Below are 17,824 nucleotides of genomic sequence, written 5' to 3'. Positions count from 1 at the left end.
AGTTAGCTACAAAACAGCGTTGAATAGGAACTTTTACAACCTCTGGTCTTTAGATGCAATGATTTATTTTCAGGTTGTCTCCTTATGAGTGGTATAACCCTCAACCCTGCTTGCGAGGAAAATGTAACGTGTTGGTCAATCAGTATTCACTCGGAAACAGCCTATGGTTCCCAGTAGGTGGCTTCATGCAGCAAGGATCCGAGATCATGCCTCGAGCACTCTCCACACGCTGTGTTAGTGGAGTATGGTAAGAAGTCTCCAGTTGCTAAAATATAGACTTAAAATAAGTGATGCCTAGTGTGGGTTGGCAATGATTGCTTGAAAGCAAGTTAATTCTGGAATTATGGGAGAAAAAGAGGATTAGTGATGCCAAAGTGGAACAATTGGGCTCATTAGATGCTGCAGCACTGTCTGATTCTATGATGAAGCGTTCCAAGCTGGAAATATTAAGGCAGACTATTACACACAAAAAGAAATGGACCTAAGGTGACCTAAAATTCATGAGGAAGTAATTCTGGAATAAATGCCAGGATACTGCTGCCTGTAAACTTTGACGATTAACCTAGTAAATTATTTGACGCTGGGGGGGGGGGGGGGGGGGGGGGGGGGGTCATTACTTTATATCACCTTGCAGTTACATTCATTGCTGGAGGGTTAGGACATCATTGGAAACCAACAAAGATAGATGGCCAGAAATCTAGGTCAGGATATTGTTATGGGCCAGGGTTTAGAGAATCCCAAAGTGTATCATGGAGATCACCTGACCCAAGCCTTTTACTAGATTGTGGTATGGGGAGCACACGGCCCACTCTACAGGTGTGGCACAGCAGAAATCGAAATGTATTTATTTAAAGCAAAATAACGTTTATTCTATGAACTCAAGTTAACCTTTTTAAAACAAACAGTGAACATCTTAGCAACCATCAATTCAAATACAACCCCCCAAAGAATACAACACTAAGTAATCCTTAAACTTTCCTTTTAACATCCATAAGACATAACAGAAGCACATCAGGTTTAAATTTACTACTGAGAACAGTTATCACTCCGAATTCACCAAATGATCAAGAGATAGTCTTTACATGGCAGAGAGAACAACATTACACATTCTTTGGCTGGCTGCAGCTCCAACACTGAAAGCAAAAAAACACAGACACACCCAAGCTTTTCTCAAAGTGAAACTAAAAGCTGACAGGCAGCCCATCTCCACCCACACGCTGACATCACTGCAGTAACTTGAGCAGACAAACATTTCTTAAAGTGACATTACCATGACAATATCCAATCCAAGGGGTTTCAGCACACTGTAGAAAGCCAACGCTTGTGTCCATCGCTTTCTCTATAAGAAGCCACAAACTCAATAATTTCTTATTATCTTCTGGAGTCCAAACCAGAACCCAAACGTGATCTCCAGGTTCCCAGGATCCATCAACTGGTAAATCAGTTCAGAGAGACTCGGCTGGTCTCGTACAAGGAATTTAGAAAGTTCTTTTTGGAAAATATTTTATTGAGGCATTTATAATTTTAATATTTTCACATTTTAAACAACAGAGAGATCCCCTAGTCGACAAAGGATTGTGACTCTTTGAAGTTTTCTACTCCGGTAGTTGTGGGTGCTCCATTGTTGAATATTTTTAATGCTGGAATAAACAGATTTTTGGAACTGGATTCTCCACTTTGCCGGCACAGCACTCACGCCCAGGCGGCAGAATAGGGATCCCTGACTAGACGTTAGAGAGCAGTCCAGCCACGAGCAATGAGAGGAATTACACCTGTAGCACTTACCTTGAAGCTCTACGTGTCCATTCCCCAAAGGAGAACAGCTGTGAACTGCATCTGGTTCCCACGGATCCATTACTGCAAGCCATTCACAGCTTTCAAAGAATGTGGCATAACTTACAAATAGGTCATAGTGCATTTTTGGTGGAGTTAATTAGTTAATGAAGAAATGCTGTATTTTAGTGCATTAGTTCTCCACTGAATAATGTTTAGTCAATGTTGATTTTAACTTGTTAGATGCCGTACGAGTCTTAAAACTTGAAATCTTTCCATTGGTCGCTGGGAAATTTCTATCTTTTAAAAACATTTATAAGTCTCTCTTCTGGAACCATCTTAGTTCACACATCCTCCCTTTGCATTTAGGATACTGTTGCTCGTTATGCTTTCTCTTTAATTGTTCTGTTTTAGTAACCTTTGCTCTAGAGTCGCCAGGTATCTTTCTGATACCACCATGAGGTTCAAAGCCAAGTACTGATCAATAACTCAATACACCAGTTAGTAAGTTTGAAATCAATACACATTTATTATACACACAGTCAATCACTACTCATGCATAAACTCTACTTGCTAAACTATCACTACTACTAAAAGCCTATACTTAGCTTCGAATGGCCCACCAGGTCAGAGGAACAATGGCCTTTGTCCGGTTCTGATTCTGTCGGCTTCGAGCTGGTACGGAATAGTCGCTAGGAGCGTCTATCTCGTAGCGTGCGTTGATCTGAGACTTACTTGGTTGATGCAGCTGCTGGGCAGGTCTCTCCTCGCTGAGAGCCAAGGCCAAGAGGAACGAACTGAACTTGGGGACGCTATCTTATAGGTCCCAGGGGTTTCACGCCCTTTTGGGCGGACCCTGGACTTGGTCCCAATTAATTGGACCATGTCTCAATCGTTCTAATCGATTTCTCCAATACCTGAGGTGTTCCCTGATCGTTGGGCGGGCCCTATATGTCCGTTGGCCTGCCTTTGTTCTAGCTCCCGCTGGCGCCGGGGAGTCTGGCTTGGTCTTGATTGTTTTAATGTTGCTTTTTGTCCCTGGAGGTAGCCCATTAATATGTTAATGGCTATTGGTTTCAGTTCTGTCTGGGTTCTGCAAATCTTAATACACAGGAAACCTTGCACCTGCTTGTGTTCTCTGTAGTTGTCCAATTTTCCCTACACTCCTTATGAGTGTCCATTTTGAAATCGGCACGTGGCCACCCCAGGTAGCTACAATACCATCCAGGAAATTCCTGTTGTTGACTTGCAGGTGGAGCTAGCAAATTCTGTTTGGGATTGTAACTGAAATCTTGTGGATTAGCATGACCATTATAGGAACTAATCTTTGAGGTTATAAATGACTGTACATATATGGTTGTGGTTTCTGAGATAACTAATCAGATTTTAAAATAATCAATAGAAATCTGTGAAATATTGAAAGTCAACTAACCAAAGATACAACTCTTGCCAACCTAGAATTTATCATTATTTTTACAGTTTTTATTGTTTTGTTGGCTTAATGATATATGTTTGTATCCAGGTGGGCATTCACACTGATTATCATATCATCTTACACAGCCAATCTGGCTGCCTTCCTCACTGTGCAAAGAATGGATGTGCCAATAGAATCAGTTGATGATCTTGCTGAGCAAACAAACATTGAATATGGGACAATTCAAAGAGGGTCAAGCATGACATTCTTCCAGGTAAAACACAACCAATAGTTTAATTTTCTGCTGTTAACTTCTTCAGTATAATTGAGAAATTTCACTTTGCTTGACTTTCAGAATTCTCGATACCAGACCTACCAGCATATGTGGAACTATATGCATTCCAAACAGCCAAGTGTCTTTGTAAAAAGCACAGAAGAAGGAATTTCTCGAGTTCTGAACTCCAACTATGCCTTTTTATTGGAATCTACCATGAATGAGTACCACCGGCAACGTAATTGCAACCTTACACAGATCGGAGGTCTCCTGGATACCAAAGGATACGGTATAGGGCTACCACTTGGTGCGTCAAACTAGTTTTCAGTAATGGTTGAGTAAAAATTACATTTTTCATGTGTATAATTTAAAGAGGCAATGTTATGATTTTCATCATTTTAAGATAGATCCTCATGATCGGAGTGCCTGCCACAGTCAAGCAGCAAGTCTGATGTTGAGCTTCAAGTTTTAAGATAAATATATGAAAATACAGAACAGACCAGTCAACATATTTAAAGAGGAAAGGCAGATTAACACCCTTGAATTTTCACTCGTGCTGAAGATTGAAAGATAAATAGTCATTTAAAAAAGATTGAAAAAAATTGGGAAAATAAAAGGCTGCAGGAATAACAAATTATCTAAACATACTTCTGATAAAATGTTCCGATCACATAAAAGGTATTAATTGAGGTAACAGAGAAATATTAAAAGAACCGGCAGATGTGCAAAGACCATAAAAGATAGAAACGTGAGGAGGCCATTCAACTGTTCGAGTCTACTCTGCTATTTAATGAGATCAAAGCTGATCCAACACTTATTAAATCCACTTTCCTGCCTTATCTGTATAACCCTTAATTCTCCTACTGCATAAAAACCTAGCGATCTCAGCCTTGGGAATGTTCAAAGATTGAGCCTCCACAGCGACCTGTGGAAAAGAATTCCAAAGATTTACCACTCTTTAGGAGAGAAAATTCTGCGACTGTCCTCTGGTTCTACACTGTCCCATGAGTGCAAACATCCTCCCAATATTTACCTTGTATAACCCCCTGAGAATCTTATGTTTCAATCCTATCACCTCTCATTCTCCTGAATTCCAAGGAGTATAGACCCAAATTGTTCAATTTTTCCTCATATGGCAGTCCCTTTATATCCAGGATATAAGGGCAGCACGGTAGCATTGTGGATAGCACAATTGCTTCACAGCGCCAGGGTCCCAGGTTCGATTCCTGCTTGGGTCACTGTCTGTGCGGAGTCTGTACATCCTCCCCGTGTGGGCGTGGGTTTCCTCCGGCTGCTCCAGTTTCCTCCCACAGTCCAAAGATGTGTGGGTTTGGTGGATTGGCCATGATAAATTGCCCTCGGTGTCCAAAATTGCCCTTAGTGTTGGGTGGGGTTACTGGGTTATGGGGATAGGGTGGAGGTGTTGACCTCGGGTAGGGTGCTCTTTCCAAGAGCCGGTGCAGACTCGATGGGCCGAGTGGCCTCCTTCTGCACTGTAAATTCTGTGATAATCCTCGTAAACCTCCTCTGTGCTGCCTCCAATGATAATATATCTGTCCTTAAGTAAGGGGACTAAAACAGTGCACAGGGGCTGGTTTAGCACACGGCTAAAAGGCCAGCAGCGCGGGTTCAATTCCCGTACCAGCCTCCCCGAACAGGCGCCAGAATGTGGCGACTAGGGGCTTTTCACAGTAACTTCATTTGAAGCCTACTTGTAACAATAAGCAATTTTCATTTTTCATTTCAGTATCCTAAATGTGGCCTCACTAGTACCTTGCACAGTTGCAGAAACACCTCTTTACTTTCATACTCCAGCCCCCTTGAAATAAAAGCCAGCATTCCATTTGCTTCCCTATTACCATCTGCACCCGTCTTCTAACTGTCTGGGTTTCAGGAACAAGACTCCAAGTCCCTTTGAGCTACAGCTTTCTGCAATCTCTCTCCATTTAAATAATAATCCATCTTCTCATTCTTTCTTCCAAAATGAACAATTTCACATTTTTTCACATTGAATTCCATTGGCCAATTTTCTGCCCACTCACTGAACCTGTCAATATCTCTCCAAATTAATTATGCTCCTTACAACCTGCCTTCCCTCCCACATGTGCATCATCTGCAAATTTGGCCAGACTTCCTTCCTCCAAATCATTCATATATATTGTGAAGAGCTGTGATCCCAGCACTGATCCCTATGCCCGCCACTGGTTACTGCCCTCCAACCTCAGAAAGACCCCTTATTGCTACTCACAATCCTCTATCCATGATAGAATATTACCTCCAACACCATGAACTCCTATCTTGTGTAATAGCCTTTTGAGTGGCACCTTATCAAATGCATTTTGAAAATATAGACACCTCTTCAAAGAACTCCAGTAAATTGGTCAGACATGATTTCTCTTCCTGAAGGCTGACTCTGCCTGATCAGATTGTGACTTTCAAAATGCACTGCTTTTCTCTCCTTAATAATTGATTCTAATATTTTCCAATGACTCTTTCGGCTAACTGGCCTGTAGTTTTCTACATTTTGCCTCCTTCCCTTTTGGAACAAGAGAACCTCATTGGCAGTTTTCCAATCCTTTGGCACCGTTCCAGAATCCAAGCAATTTTGGAAAATGACTATCAATACATTCACGACCTTCTTTCAGATCCTGGGGTGCAAACCATCAGGTCCCAGGGACTTGTCAGCCTTTAACGCCCTTAGTTTGCCTAAATGAAATCTCTGGTAATGGTGACTGTATTTAATTACTCTCCCATATTTTTTACTATTTCTGGGATACTTGTTGTATCCTCTCCCGTAAAGTCCGATGCAAAATATCTATTTAACTCCTCTCTAGTTCCTTCTTCCCCAGAATAACTTCCCCGCTTTCATTCTCGAGGAAACGGTACTTTCTTTTACATCGCCCTTCCTCTTTAATTTACTGTAAAACGCGCCAACTGAGTGTGATTCAACAGAAACATTGGTAACTGTTGTTTTGGGCGGGTTTGGCAAGATTGGCCTCGAAGGCCGCGTTGGGGAGAGTGTGGCTTGTATTCAACAGCACTTAGAGCTGAAAATGAGCCTCCAAGAGCTTTTCGCCATTACTAGCTGTCTCGGCATCTCATTCGCCAGATTTGCACTTTAGCTTCTCGCCGTCAACAAGGGGGAGCTGCTTTTAAACGCTCTCTCACCATAGTCTACACACAAACATCGCAGCGCACAGACGTGCTCCTCGCTTTGGGGATGCCTGACCTCTGTGACTGTGAAACGTGGCACCCTGTTCCCCGAGGGGGTCGAACAACTCACTTGAGAGACTGAGGAGTATCAAGACCATGGTGCAAACAATGAGGATCCACCAGGACTGGCAGCACCGGATGATATTGAAACATAGAAAATAGGAGCAGGAAAGGCCATTTGGCCCTTTGAGCCTGATCTGCTATAGCCTGATCCTCCAACTCAATAGCCTTATCCCGCTTTCCCCCATATCCTTTGATCCCCTTCTCCCCAAGTGCTGTATCTGACTGCTTCCTGAAAACATACAGGCATTTGATAAGGTTCCCCATGGTCGGCTCATGAAGAACATAAGAACTAGGAGCAGGAGTCGGCCATCTGGCCCCTCGAGCCTGCTCCACCATTCAATGAGATCATGGCTGATCTTTTGTGGACACAGATCCACTTTCCGGCCCGAACACAATAACCCTGAATCCCTTTATTCTTCAAAAATCTATCTATCTTTATCTTAAAAACATTTAATGAAGGAGCCTCTACTGCTTCACTGGGCAAGGAATTCCATAGATTCACAACCCTTTGGGTGAAGAGGTTCCTCCTAAACTCAGTTCTAAATCTACTTCCCCTTATTTTGAGGCTATGCCCCCTAGTTCTGCTTTCACCTGCCAGTGGAAACAACCTGCCCGCATCTATCCTATCTATTCCCTTCAGAATTTTATATGTTTCTATAAGATCCCCCCTCATCCTTCTAAATTCCAAAGAGTACAGTCCCAGTCTACTCAACCTCTCCTTGTAATCCAACCCTTTCAGCTCTGGGATTAACCTAGTGAATCTCCTCTGCACACCCTCCAGCGCAGTACGTCCTTTCTCAAGTAAGGAGACCAAAACTGAACACAATACTCCAGGTGTGGCCTCACTAACACCTTATACAATTGCAACATAACCTCCCTAGTCTTAAACTCCATCCCTCTAGCAATGAAGGACAAAATTCCATTTGCCTTCTTAATCACCTGTTGCACCTGTAAACCAACTTTTTGTGACTCATGCACTAGCACACCCAAGTCTCTCTGCACAGCGGCATGCTTTAATATTTTATCATTTAAATAATAATCCCTTTTGCTGTTATTCCTACCAAAATGGATAACCTCACATTTGTCAACATTGTATTCCATCTGCAGACCCTAGCCCATTCACTTAACCTATCCAAATCCCTCTGCAGACTTCCAGTATCCTCTGCACTTTTCGCTTTACCACTCATCTTAGTGTCATCTGCAAACTGGGACACATTGCCCTTGGTCCCCAACTCCAAATCATCAATGTAAATTGTGAACAATTGTGGGCCTAACACGGATCCCTGAGGGACACCACTAGCTACTGATTGCCAACCAGAGAAACACCCATTAATCCCCACTCTTTGCTTTCTATTCATTAACCAATCCTCTATCCATGCTACTACTTTACCCTCAATGCCATGCATCTTTATCTTATGCAGCAACCTTTTGTGTGGCTCCTTGAAGAAAGTAAGGAGGTGTGGGATAGAGGGAAATTTGACCAATTGGATAAGTAACTGGCTATCACACAGAAGACAGAGGGTGGTGGTGGATGGAAAATTTTCAGACTGGAGACCAGTCACCAGCGGTGTACCACAGGGATCAGTGCTGGGTCCTCTGCTATTTGTGACTTTTATCAATGACTTGGAGGAGGGGGCTGAAGGGTGGGTCAGTAAATTTGCTGATGACACCAAGGTTGGTGGAGTGGTGGATGAGGTGGAGGGCTGTTGTAGGCTGCAAATAGACATTGATAGGATACAGAGCTGGGCCGAAAAATGGCAGATGGAGTTTAACCCTGATAAGTGTGAGGTGATTCATTTCAGTAGAAAATTTTGAATGCGGATTACAGGGTCAACGGCAGGGTTCTGAGTAATGTGGAGGAACAGAGAGATCTTGGGGTTCATGTCCACAGGTCTCTGAAGGTTGCCACTCAAGTGGATAGAGCCGTGAAGAAGGCTTATAGAGTGTTAGCGTTTATCAACAGGGGGCTTGAATTTAAGAGCCGCGGGGTTATGCTGCAACTATACATGACCCTGGTGAGACCACATTTGGAGTATTGTGTGCAGTTCTGGTCACCTCATTACAGGAAGGATGTGGAAGCATTGGAAAGGGTGCCAAGGAGATTTACCAGGATGCTGCCTGGTTTGCAGGATAAGTCTTATGAGGAAAGGTTGAGGGAGCTCGGGCTTTTCTCTTTCGAGCGGAGGAGGATGAGAGGCGACTTAATAGAGGTTTATAAGATGATGAGGGGAATAGATAGAGTGGACGTTCAGAGACTATTTCCTCGGGTGGGTGTAGCTGTTACAGGGGGGCATAACTATACGATTCAGGGTGGGAGATATAGGAGGGATATCCGAGGTAGGTTCTTTACTCAGAGAGTGGTTAGGGTGTGGAATGGACTGCCTGCTGTGATAGTGGAGTCGGACACTTTAGGAACTTTCAAGCGGTTATTGGATAGGCACATGGAGCACACCAGAATGACAGGGAGTGGGATAGCTTCATCTTGGTCTCGGCACAACATTGAGGCCGAAGGGCCTGTTCTGTACTGTTCTATGTTCTATGATGCTGATCTCGTGCTGCAGGCTCTCCACTGAGGTTCCAGTGTTGGCCTCAGTGCCACGCATTGCCGGCGCCATTTCCTGACCCATTGCCTTTGGGACTCCTCCAATTGGCTATGCACTCACCGGAGTGTCGCTGACATTCCCTCCTGAATCTCACGGCCGTGTCCTAGTGACTGCACCAGATCCGGGATAACCTTGTCCAGAGGCTCGGCATCTGACTGGGACCCAGCTGGGATCAGGGATCCAGCAGACGTCCAACTCACCTGGGCGTTCCTGCCTCCACCTGATGTGCATCAGCAACTGTGTGATGCTCACCAGATTGTGCCCCAGAGGCCTGTCCACTACTATCCCCCACCGAGGTGTTTGTCTACGCTGGTGGAGGGTGAGGATGACAGCTGTGTTGCATCGATGGTGAAATCCTCAGAGTACTTCTCCAAAATGTTCTCTTGGGTGGCAAGGAGCTGGAGGGGGTGGAGGTCGTCCCCAGTGGCCCAGCTCCATCAGATGGTGATCCTGTGAGAGAACAGGCAGTGCCAAGAAAGGACCATTTCATCTTACTGAAACTGGTCACTGAGGGAGGTCACTTGAGGCAGGTCACCTGGGTGAAGGGTCAGTGAACCCTCACCTCTGCGGTTCAGGCCAACCTCGCTGTCAGTGACTGCTCTCTCCTCAGACAACCCCTACGATCTCCAGGACCCATTCCTCATCGGGGGTGAGGATTCTGTTATCCGGCACCCCACTGCCTGCCTTGGTCCTTTCCCATTGTGAGCTGCATGCTTTATGCATCAATGGGGAGTCTATGGCAAGTGTGGATACCACTGCTGGGCAGAGGTGGGTTGTGCTGGTGAAGCTGGTGGGTTATCATTTCCAGCCCTAAGATCCATTAGATATGGGCTGCAATCTCGCCCAAATCAGCCGTCAGGAAGCACCCAGGAAGTCGCGCCCAATACGGTGCTCAGAACTTCTCCCATTGGGTCATGCCCATTATTAATAGTACTGCATATTAGAATCCTGAGAAGGCTCATAACACAAACTTTTGAAAACTTGAACTTGCATCGTGCCCTTGTAAGTCTTTATGTTTCTTTTTCAAAGATTACTGAGGTTTTGTCATCAGCTGAACCCTTATATCAGGAGCACAGTGAAATTGTTCAGGTTTTGAATAGCAGCATTATGTGAGTCTCTTGCTTCAAGGGAGCGTTTCCAGTGGTAAAGTATGGGAACTCAGCCAGAAACCTGGCTGCGGTAAGTAACCAGAGCATTTAGTCCGACAGCACAGAAGGAGGACATTTGTCCCATCGAGACTGCACCAACCTTCTGAAAGAGCACCCTACCTACACCCACTCCCGTAATGCCACCTAACCACATACTTGAACACTAGGGGCAAATGATCATGGCCAACCCACCTAACCTTTGGACTGTGGGAGGAAACCAGAGCACCCGGAGGAAACCCATGCAGACACGGGGAGAAAGTGCAAACTCCACACAGCCAGTGACCCAAGGCCGGAATTGAACCCGGGTCCTTGGTGCTGTAGGGCAGCAGTGCTAACCACTGTGCCATCGTGCAGTCCAATAACAATTTGTATGTTATCTTTCACTGAAGTCTACTTCCATATCTACAGAGACTCTGAATGTTTATTTTGTAGCTATTAATCTATAGTTTGCATATCAGCCAGTGAAACATGCCTGCTGATCTCCCCCACACACAATGGAAGGTCTTGCAATTCAGTGAACTGTCTTTTGTTGCCGTTCTGTTTACTAATCGGTCTGTATTTTTCCCACAGCTTCACTTTTTCGTAATGAATTTGACTTGGCCATTCTCCAACTTCAGGAAAATAACCAACTGGAAGTGTTAAAGCGGAAGTGGTGGGACGGAGGAAAGTGCCCGAAGGAAGGAGAGCTCAGGGCAAAAGGTGAGGCCGAAGCATTGCGTTAACGTGTCGCTTATCAGAGAATGAGAATATTTCATTATCCTAGAAATCAAACCGAGTTCTTCCATCCCATGGATTTTTTAAAAACTCTGCTACCTGTATCCTAACTCACATCAAGTCTCTTCACTCATTAACCCTGCACTTGCTGATCTCCACTGAGACCAATATTGATTTGGGCAGGGTGGGGGGGGGGGTGGGCAAGGTGAATGGGTGGGTGAGCGTCACAGAAAGTGAAAGCCAGGGTGGGGGGGAAGGTCGGGGCCGGGGTGGGGAGAAGGTAGGGGCAGGGGTGGGGGGGGTAGGGGCCGGGGTGGGTGAAAGGTCGGGGCCGGGGTGGGGGGGTAGGGGCCGGGGTGGGTGTGGGTGAAGACAAGTTGGCAAGTGATTTTAATTCCTGAGTTTTTCAATTTTCCTAATTGAACACTCGCCTGAATCTAACGGGAATGAAAAGTCATCAGCGGAATTCTCCGTTCCTGAGACTGTGTTGACGCTGGGGCAGGATTGGTGGGTTTCCACGACAGTGAAGCTGCACCTGGCTCGATTCAGCGACCGTTGAGGGTCTCGCGCCGGCGCCACGTGGAACACAATCCATTCCAATGAGAAACGGTGCGGGATTGGCCGGGTTCGTGATTGACACTCAGGAGGCTGACAAGCTGCAGTCGCACAGACGCATAACCCCCCCCCCCCCCCCCCCACACACACACACACACACACACATACACACTCATCCCAGCCAACAAGGTGACACCAAGAGAGGAGAGCAGCCCCTAGGTTTACCGATGTCGAGCTGGAGACCCTCCTGGTCTCCGTGGAGGAGAGGAGGGTGACCCTGGACCCCGGCCCGGGAAGGAGGCTGCCAGCTGCAGCCGCTCGCTGTGCCTGGGCGCAGGTGGCAGAGACGGTCAGCAACACTGCCCGGACCGGCCTGCAGTGCCCAGAGAAACCGCACAACCTCCTTGGGGTGGCCAGGGTGAGCTGGCAGCACTGTGCCCCTGGCACTGACCCCGCCCCACACACCCATAACCCCCTCCCCCACCCGGAGGGGGGGGCGAACCCCCCACCCCGCCCCACACACCCGTAACCCCCTCCTCCCTGACCTGGAGTGCTTCAGAACCCCCACCATGCACCACATGCCAGCAACCATACCGCCCGCCACGGTCGGGTGCTCTGGCCACCCCCTGGGCTGCATGTAGCAGAATGTCGAACAGTGTGATCATCTGTCCACCCCCCCCCCCTCTCCCACCATCACCCCCTCTCCCACCCCCCCTCTCCCAGCACCACCCCCTCTCCCAGCCCCACCCCCTCTCCCAGCCCCACCCCCTCTCCCACCACCACCCCCTCTCCCAGCCCCCCCCCCCTCTCCCAGCACCACCCCCTCTCCCAGCACCACCCCCTCTCCCACCATCACCTCCTCTCCCACCACCACCCCCTCTCCCAGCACCACCCCCTCTCTCACCATCACCCCCTCTCCCACCCCCCCTCTCCCACCACCACCCCCTCTCCCAGCCCCACCCCCTCTCCCACCACCACCCCCTCTCCCAGCACCACCCCCTCTCCCACCATCACCCCCTCTCCCACCCCCCCTCTCCCACCACCACCCCCTCTCCCAGCTCCACCCCCTCTCCCAGCACCACCCCCTCTCCCACCATCACCCCCTCTCCCACCCCCCCCTCTCCCACCACCACCCCTCTCCCAGCCCCACCCCCTCTCCCAGCACCACCCCCTCTCCCACCATCACCCCCTCTCCCACCCCCCCTCTCCCACCACCACCCCCCTCCCAGCCCCACCCCCTCTCCCACCACCACCCCCTCTCCCAGCCCCACCCCTCTCCCACCACCACCCCCTCTCCCACCACCACCCCCTCTCCCACCACCACCCCCTCTCCCACCACCACCCCCTCTCCCACCACCACCCCCTCTCCCACCACCACCCCTCTCCCAGCCCCACCCCCTCTCCCAGCCCCACCCCCTCTCCCACCACCACCCCCTCTCCCAGCCCCACCCCCTCTCCCAGCCCCACCCCCTCTCCCACCACCATCCCCTCTCCCACCACCCCCTCTCCCACCACCCCCTCTCCCACCACCCCCTCCCACCACCACCCCCTCTCCCACCACCCCCTCTCCCACCACCCCCTCTCCCACCACCCCCTCTCCCACCACCACCCCCTCTCCCACCACCCCCCTCTCCCACCACCCCCTCTCCCACCACCACCCCCTCTCCCACCACCCCCTCTCCCACCACCACCCCCTCTCCCACCACCCCCTCTCCCACCACCCCCCTCTCCCACCACCACCCCCTCTCCCACCACCACCCCCCTCTCCCACCACCCCCCTCTCCCACCACCCCCTCTCCCACCACCCCCTCTCCCACCACCCCCTCCCCCACCACCCCCTCTCCCAGCACCACCCCCCTCTCCCAGCACCACCCCCTTTCCCAGCCCCACCCCCTCTCCCACCACCCCCTCCCCCAGCACCACCCCATCTCCCAACAACCCCCTCTCCCACCACCACCCCCTCTCCCACCACCCCCTCCCCCACCACCCCCTCTCCCAGCACCACCCCCTCTCCCAGCACCACCCCCTCTCCCAGCACCACCCCCTTTCCCAGCATCACCCCCTCTCCCACCACCCCCTCCCCAGCACCACCCCATCTCCCACCAACCCCTCTCCCACCACCACCCCCTCTCCCAGCACCCCCACTCCCACCACCCCCTCTCCCACCACCCCCTCTCCCAGCATCACCCCCTCTCCCAGCACCACCCCCTCTCCCAGCACCACCCCCTCTCCCACCACCCCCTCTCCCACCACCACCCCCTCTCCCACCACCACCCCCTCTCCCACCACCACCCCCTCTCCCACCACCCCCTCTCCCACCACCACCCCCTCTCCCACCACCACCCCCTCTCCCACCACCATCCCCTCTCCCACCAGCCTGGTTTCCTCCGGGTGCTCCGGTTTCCTCCCACAAGTCCCAAAAGACGTGCTGTTCGGTGAATTGGACATTCTGAATTATCCCTCTGTGACCTGAACAGGCGCCGAAATGTGGCGACTAGGGGCTTTTCACAGTAACCTCATTGCAGTGTTAATGTAAGCCTACTTGTGACAATAATAAAGATTATTATTATTGTCTTGTGTCTTACAGGACCTGCTGGTGATGGGGTAGGTCTGTCTGGTGTCTCCGGCCTCTAGCCACAGCCAGTGCTGAGCAGCGATGGCAATACCGACACGGAGTTGATTCCTATCCCTGATACGCAGAAAAATCCGGCACTCACCTCCGAGGATGACACTGATTTCCCGTCACAGCTTCTCCAACACCCTCCACCATCCCAGAGACACTCACCTGGTTTGGGCACTTTAGTGAAGAGGCTCCTGACCAAACAGCTGATCCAGTAAAGCAGGTGGAAGTAGGAACTCCCAAAGGGGCAGATGGTCAGAGGGCAGGTTGACCCCAGGGAATAGCTGCCGTCTAAGAGGGTTTTGTGCTTCTGGAACAGACAGTCCCATCAATTTTGGAGATGCAGTCACAGAGCCAGGGACAACATGAAGGGCCCAGGACAGAGCTGCCTTCTCACAGGCAGCCATGTGCCAGAGCCACCTGGAGCGCTCCTCAGCGTGGGCCTAGTCACAGCAGCCCATGGCTGGAAACGTTGGTGACATTGCCCAGGCGCTGGCTAATGTGGCCCAGTCACTGGCTAATGTGGCGCAGTCACTGGCTAATGTGGCGCAGTCACTGGCTAATGTGGCGCAGTCACTGGCTAATGTGGCACAGTCACTGGCTAATGTGGCACAGTCACTGGCTAATGTGGCACAGACCCAGACGGAGCATGCAACCTACAGACCCTGGGCGAGACGAGAGCGAGCCTTCAAGACTGGCAGCGCCAGGTGGTGGGGGCGGCTCAGGGGATAGTTCCTCTCACACCCCGTCCCATGAAGTAGCCCAGGGACCATCAGGCACCCCGAGTGAGGAGGATATAATGGGGACTATGCCAGTGACTCCCGCAGTAGAGATGCCAGAACACCGCAGGGCCCCAGACTCGTCCCCCCCCCCCCCCCCCACCCCCACCCCCCCCGTCTCTGGTGGGCAGCGGGCAGAACAGGACTGCACCATGCCAGCCGGGACCATCCAAACTGGGTCGCTCCAGAAAACGGCCGCTAACAGGGACCCAGGTGACAGGGCGGGAATCACAGCAGGCAACCTCCACTCCTGATGTACCATCTGGGGATCCACCTAGACGTAGCGTTAGGGCCCATAACGTCAGAAGGTTAGGCACCAGTTAAATTGGCATGCATGCAGGGCATATTATATTGATAGGGTTATAAGGGTGTGAGGGGTGGGCTGGCCTGTGAAGGCCAGACAGGGGGTGGTGCATTGGTGGACGTTGTAGATGGGCTGGGTTCCCCACCGTTCCCACCCCCACCACCCCAGGGATTGATGCAGAGCACCAGAGCTCATTACAGTGTGGGGTTGTCATCGTCCTCCAACCTATGGACCAGACCAGCTGTTACTGCCAATCCAGGGCCCATACACCCGAAGTGCAGCAGGTATATATCACGGAAGCGTGGCTGGGGGAAGGGAAGGGTGTGGAGGTGGGATGTGGTGTTCGTGCCCCTGACCAGTTCCCCTATAGTCGGTTAACCTGGAGGCGATCAGAACGTCTCGTGCACATTGGCCCTGGCACACACATCGTGCGGCCTCCCATGCCTGCCTGCGCCCCATGTCCTGTCCGTCCTCGCCCTCCCCCGCATCCTCCTCGTCGGACAAAGACTGGCACTCCTCCTCATCCAGCACATCACCGTTTAGCTGCAAGAAGTTGTGGAGGATGCAGCAGGCAAACACAATGCAGCGCCATACTGGGGGGCCCCTCCAGAGTGGTCCAGGTGTGGTAGTCACCACTGTTGTATTGTGTATACTGCATATGAGGGTATTACGGTAAGGCCCCTGTACTACAGGTACAGGGGTAGATCCCTGCCTGCTGGCTCCGCCCAGTAGGCGGAGTATAAATGTGTGGGCTCTCCGAGCTGCAGCCATTTTGGCAACAGCTGCAGGAGGCTCCACATCTCTGCGTAATAAAGCCTCGATTACTCTCTACTCTTGTCTCATCGTAATTGATAGAGCGTCAATTTATTCAGCAGAGATTTTACAATGATGGATCTCCGCATCAAGCCTGATCTCCTGCAGCTGCCCCTCAAGCAGACAACGCCAAGTCAGCCTTTACCCATTGGCTAGCTGCTTTGAAGCCTACATCAGATCTGCGACAGAATCACCCTCAGAGGCACAGAAGCTGCAGATTCTCTACACACGGCTGAGCTCCGACATCTTTCCCCTTATCCGGGATGCGCCTACCTACGCTGAGGCCATGGCGCTACTGAAGGAGAACTACACGCAGCAGACCAACAAACTCTACGTCAGGCACCTCCTGTCCACAAGGCATCAACTCCCCGGGGGGAGGGAGGGTGGCGCCGGGGCAGAGGTGGGGGTGTGAGGGGACCCAGCTGGTGCCAGGACCCTGAGGGAGACTGTGCCTTGGCGGCCGTCGGGGTACGCTACATAGGCGTACTGCGAGTTTGCATGGAGTAGTTGTACCCTCTCAACCAACAGGTCCGCCTTGCGGAGCCGCACGTGTTTGCGGAGGAGAATGGGTCCTGGAGCTGCCAGCCAGTAGGCGGAGTATAAATGTGTGGGCTCTCCGAGCTGCAGGCATTTCAGCAGCAGCTGCAGGAGGCTCCACATCTCTGCGTAATACAGCCTCGATTACTCTCTACTCTCGTCTCGTCATAATTGATAGTGCATCACCAGGCAACTGAACCGCATCTTCAGGAGGCTGAAGAACCTCTCAACCATGCCCCTGGTCACTGCATGGGCGCAATGTAGCGGGTCTCCACGCCAGTCTGTGGCCTCCGGATGCGTGTAATCAGCCACAACCACAGCGGATATTCCCCCAGCTGGGGAGGCGACTCGAAGAGGCTGAGAATTGTGGAGTGTCACAGGATGAATGTGTCATGCACAATGCCCAGGTATTGGTCATATATCAGCTGCACAATCCAGTGGAACCCCTTTCGGTTTGTGTAGGGCAGCCTGTCATCTGCAGGTGCCCGTAGGGCGACATGCATCCCATCGATCACCCCCTGGACCCGGGGCACGTCGGCGATCACCCCCTGGACCCGGGGCATGTTGGCGATCGCACCCTGGACACGGGGCATGTTGGCGATCACCCCCTGGACCCGGGGCATGTTGGCGATCACCCCCTGGACCCGGGCATGTTGGCGATCGCCCCCTGGACCCGGGGCATCCCATCGATCACCCCCTGGACCCGGGGCATGTTGGCGATCACCCCCTGGACCTGGGCTTATCGGCGATCACCCCCTGGACCCGGGGCATGTTGGCGATCACCCCCTGGACCCGGGGCATGTGGGCAATCGCACCCTGGACGCTGGGTATGTTGGCGAACACCCCCTGGACCCGGGCTTATCGGCGATCGCACCCTGGACCCGGGGCATGTCGCCGATCGCACTCTGGGGACAGGACATGTCAGCAATGGCGGTGAAACCTGCCTCCCGGGCAGCCTGGTGAGCTCGGTCCACATTTAGATGGGTGTATTCTGCTGATTGTTCTGGTCACCTC

General features: G+C 51.1%; 1 protein-coding gene across 1 annotated transcript in view; it reads left to right on the top strand.

Moving 5' to 3' along the window:
* Positions 1-17,824, top strand: part of grik4 (glutamate receptor, ionotropic, kainate 4) — a 229,077-nt gene that overhangs the window by 199,021 nt on the left and 12,232 nt on the right. The window contains exons 16-19 of the mRNA XM_038778816.1: positions 74-247; positions 3,296-3,461; positions 3,543-3,768; positions 11,059-11,187. Of these exons, the coding sequence (XP_038634744.1) occupies positions 74-247; positions 3,296-3,461; positions 3,543-3,768; positions 11,059-11,187 (695 nt within the window). The remainder of the gene's footprint in view (positions 1-73; positions 248-3,295; positions 3,462-3,542; positions 3,769-11,058; positions 11,188-17,824) is intronic.

The sequence above is a fragment of the Scyliorhinus canicula genome, chromosome 19 (genome assembly GCF_902713615.1).
Source record: "Scyliorhinus canicula chromosome 19, sScyCan1.1, whole genome shotgun sequence".
Lineage (NCBI taxonomy): Eukaryota > Metazoa > Chordata > Chondrichthyes > Carcharhiniformes > Scyliorhinidae > Scyliorhinus > Scyliorhinus canicula.
Note: the sequence above shows the minus strand (reverse complement) of the source record. Positions and strands in the feature narration are given on the sequence as shown.